General features: G+C 53.3%; 1 protein-coding gene across 1 annotated transcript; it reads right to left on the reverse strand.

Moving 5' to 3' along the window:
- Positions 1-502: 502 nt before the first annotated feature.
- LOC115276827 (olfactory receptor 1K1) lies at positions 503-1453 on the reverse strand. Its single transcript, XM_029920940.1, has one exon. The coding sequence runs from the start codon at positions 1451-1453 to the stop codon at positions 503-505; it is 951 nt and encodes a 316-aa protein (XP_029776800.1).
- Between the last annotated feature and the right edge of the window lie 3057 nt (positions 1454-4510).

Genomic DNA, 4510 nt, shown 5'->3' on the forward strand with positions numbered 1-4510 from the left:
CTGGGAGGGGTCAACCGTCGACACCGGGTCTGTGAACTTTTATCCATGTCCCACACAGTCGAGAAGTCATTTATTTGCTAATACATGGTGATACGATGGAAAAATAAAGGACCAGTCCCCCCAGACAAGACCTGGGGGTATGCACTCCCCCATATAGCTTTCGGTCCTCGCAATGTGGTAGCGGACTCCCGAAGCGCCTGGATGTGAGCCCTGGAAGAGGGGACGATCTGGCAGAAAGGGTCCAAGCTTCCCCACCTAACAATTATGTAAGCTCAGGCAAGTCAGCTCTTCTCTTTGAACCCAGTTTCCTCTTCTATGAAAAAGGATCATAACATCTGCTTCCCTGGTTTTGTGGGAATAACATCATAGCAGGCAAAGCTCTGCCTCACAGTGTGAGTACCTGGAAAGTGGTAGCTGTTATGCTTCCGGCAAAAAGCACAGAACCGATGATCACATCATGAATTGTCAGGCGCTGTAGCCCGTGCTTGGTGGCGTCCAGGACCTAGGAGTCACCCGCGGAGATCCTCCGTCCAGTGAAAAGGGCTCGGAGCGCCCCCTGCACGTCGCGGTTCCGGAGGCTGTAGATCACAGGGTTTAGCATGGGGGTGACTACGGTGTACATGACCGTGGCCACGCGGCCCCGCTCCGCCTCATACCGGGATGTGGGCTGGAAGTACACCGCGATGACTGTCCCATAGAAGAGGCTCACCACTGCCAGGTGGGAGCCGCAGGTGGACACAGCCCGGAGCCTCCTGGAGGCTGAGGGCAGCCGGAAGACCGCGGCTGCGATGGCCCCGTAGGAGGCAAGAATGAGCAGGAAGGGAGTGACCACCACCGCAGGGCCCTCAGTGAAGATGAGCAGCTGGATGTGGCGGGTGTCAGAGCACGAGAGCCTTAGGAGAGGCTGGTGGTCACAGAAGAAGTGGGGCACTTGGTGGGAGGCACAGAAGGACAGGCGGGCCATAAGCAGGATATGCAGGAGGGAATGGACATGGGACACCAGCCATGAAGTCCCCACCAGGCCTGTGCACACGGCCCGGGACATCCTTGTGGCATAGTGGAGGGGGTGCCGGATGGCCACGTAGCGGTCATAGGCCATGGCGGCCAGGAGACAGCTATCGGTGACACCCAGGGCAAAGAAGAAGTACATCTGGGTCAGGCAGCCGGCCAGGGAGATGGAGCGGTCGTGGGCCAACAAGTTGGCCAGCATCTTGGGTACAGTGACGGAGGTAAAGCAGAGGTCAGCAAAGGACAGATGGGCCAGCAGGAAGTACATGGGTGCGTGAAGGGCCGGACTGGCCCGGATGGCGGCCACAATGAGTCCGTTACCCAGGATGCCTGCCAAGTACAGGACCAAGAATAGCCCAAAGAGAGGCCGCCGCTGCCCAGGACTCGTTGTCAGGCCCAGCAGGATGAACGGGGCTCCCTCTGAAGACTCGTTGACAGCATCCATGGCCAGGCTGTTTCACCTAAGACCCCAGGGATTCCTTTTTACTGAAGCATCATCTCCCCAGTGTCTGAGGAAGAGGGTGAAGGATGCCTAATTGCTCCAGGCTTCCTGGCAATGGGGGAAATTGTGGGTCTGGAGTCAGACAGCCCTGGTGTTACACACAGGTGTGACTGGACAAGTCACGTTACCCCCCACGAACCTTCTTCCTTTCTGGCCCCAGGCTTCCCATCTGTAAAATAAGGGGGCTGAACCAGCTGATCTTCCAGGCCACTTCCAACCTTGATACTTTGTGATTTTAAGCAAAAACAGAACAAAAGATATTGCCCAGGATGGACCCTGGAGAAGAAAGAAAATACAGAAGAAAAGATAGAGAGGATCGATCCAGCAGGTAAGAGATCTGACCCCCAGGCACTTACTTCGGGAAAGTAGGAATGGGGGGAAATAGAACAAAACACGACGGAAGGCAGGAACACATGAAAGAAAGAAAAATCCCCAATCTGAAGGGCACATATTTTATATGGAAACACAACGCCAAACACCGAAACACAAACCGTGACATCTTAGAACCCTGAGGATAAAGAGCAGAGCCCAATACCTCTGAGGGCACGGAGCACAGGATCTAATGACGTTCAGATAACAGACTGCCATCAACTGTTTCATGGACCAGACGTGATAGAACACAGTCGAGCTGTAGCTTCAGATTCTGAAGGGCAAAAATATTTTGAGCTTAGAATTCCATACTAAACCAAAGTAATAATCAAGTGTGAGAGAAGAATAAAGATATTTTCAGACTTGCCAAAAAAAAAAAAAAGAAAGAACCAAAGAGTCTGGATGAGTCCCCATACACCTAGAGAACATTCCCTGTGAAATGACTTTTTGAGAAACAAGCAAATGCACAACACTTTGTGAGAAGCTTGTGCAGACAGACAAATGCACCTGCTAGATGCAGGGTCTTGACTCCTGAGGACACTGGCGACTTGTTTTAACATCTTACAGCTTCCCCCCACCCCCGATTCTCACTGCAGAAATCTTGGACAATTCTCCAAGAGGGGTTTCAGGGCACAGGTTTTCTGGAGGCCCTGCAGAGGCCATCCCTCCAGGGAAGGATCTCCTAAGTTTTCCCCATGTCTTCTATTACAAATAAATAAAAACTAACATTAAGGCCCTCCCTACCCTTGTGTCTTCCTTCTCTTGATCTGTTGGGTAAAAAGAATCCTCTGGCTTTGGCTCCCTGTCAAGCATTTTTCCAAACTCCCAATCCCATCCCACCTTCCAGGAGGGTGAGAGGATCAGGGTGGATGGAGAGTAGGATTGGTGGCGGAGGGAGGTGTGGAAGGTTCTTTATAAAATGGCCCTGTTCTGGCCCCCATCTACATTGCTCCCAATGAACATTAAAATGCACTGAGCCGTTTGTAGAAACAGCCATATGTAATCACACACACACCTGTGCAGGCTTGCTGACGTGTGCGGCCTCAAGCTGGTCTCTGCAAATCCACAGGCACAACCAGTCCTACACAGAAATGTGGCCCAGCACACACATCCCACGTAAGTAAGCAGACAAGTAAAACCACAAGACCCATGGACTCAAATCAGCATGCACATAAACAGATTATCAAATGCAGTCACAAAATGGCACTGGGGCCAGAGAGTGACCATCATTCACATACTCCTGCTCATGGGAGCTCACGGCACCACACGTCTGACCACCTACCCTGTGTAAGCACCTGCCAGAGCACGTTCGTGCACATGCTACCACACCGGATCCCCTCGCTGATCACAGTTCACGCACAGCCTCGGGGGCCGCAGCCTTGCGCTTTCACACACATGGTGACACTCACCTAAGCTCATGATGGGCTGCGGCAGAGATGCACCCCCCTGGAGGGGCACATCCACACATACACTGCCCCCCCCCATACAGTGAACGGTGACAGTCCTGCACAATCACAGCCTCACACAAACAGCACGCACTCCCGCACTCACACGTGTGTCTCACGCACACTCTCCAGCCTGGCCCTTTGCCCCACGTGTACCCCCTGGCCTCTCGGCATCACAGGAGAGAACAGCAGCGGGGGCCAGGTGTAGTTTGTCCTGGAGCGTCTGAGGAGGGAGTTATTAGCCACGACTTACGGGGTTGGGGGCCTTGGGAGCACCTTAGCCCCAGAGGCATCCCCACCCCGTCCCTTGGCCGCATCCCTGGGGCAGGAGGCAGCTCAGCTCTGGGGCTCCTTATTCTTCCTCTCCAGGGTCCAATTCGATGGGAGAAAGGGTGCTTAGTGCCACCTCCCACTCGAGGGACATACAGGAGCTCACGCAGAGTGAGGTTGCTGGCCCTCAGCCCCTGTCTGGTGAAGGCCAGAAGCAAGGGTCAGGCTGATCCCTGAATCGCAAGCAGAGTGACAGCGGGCAGGGGCAGGGGAGCCCAGGGTTACAGCAGTAGCGTCTGGGGCCAACCTTCCTGTCCCCTCCACTGTGGCTTCTTGCAGCAAGTGTAGGAGTGTGGGAGGGTTATGCCTCTGGTGACTGGCAATAAATATGTGTGGCTGTGTCACTCTGTGCGTGTGCATAGGATTGTATGCCGGGGTGTGGAGACAGACTGTGTCTCTGTGAAGCCAAATATGTCCCGAGTTTGAGTGCACGTGAGTGTGCATGTTGAGTGCATGTCCGGGTACATCTATCTGCATCTGTGTGGTGGCCATACCTGTGAAAGTGTTTCTTTGTGCATGGATGATTCCCATCGGGGATTGGGTCTGTGTGGGTGTGCGTTGTGACACAAGGGAACGATGCCGTGTGTAGCACGCCGGGTAGGAATGGTGTGGCATGACTGGTGTGAGAACAACCATAAAGGTTTAAACATGAGAACACTCTACGGTTCCCTATTGCCTGTTAAATAAAGTCCATGTTCCCCTTCGTAATATTGCTCCTGTGGATATCATTTCCAGACCCTCAATCTTCATACTCCCCTCTGCTACTTTTCTAATACAGCCCTCTCAAGCCAGTTAAATTGGTGTCCCTAAAGGCTCCTTCACACACTGGGCTCATTTCATTTGCCATGTCTTTGTG

Source organism: Suricata suricatta, chromosome 13 (assembly GCF_006229205.1).
Source record: "Suricata suricatta isolate VVHF042 chromosome 13, meerkat_22Aug2017_6uvM2_HiC, whole genome shotgun sequence".
Lineage (NCBI taxonomy): Eukaryota > Metazoa > Chordata > Mammalia > Carnivora > Herpestidae > Suricata > Suricata suricatta.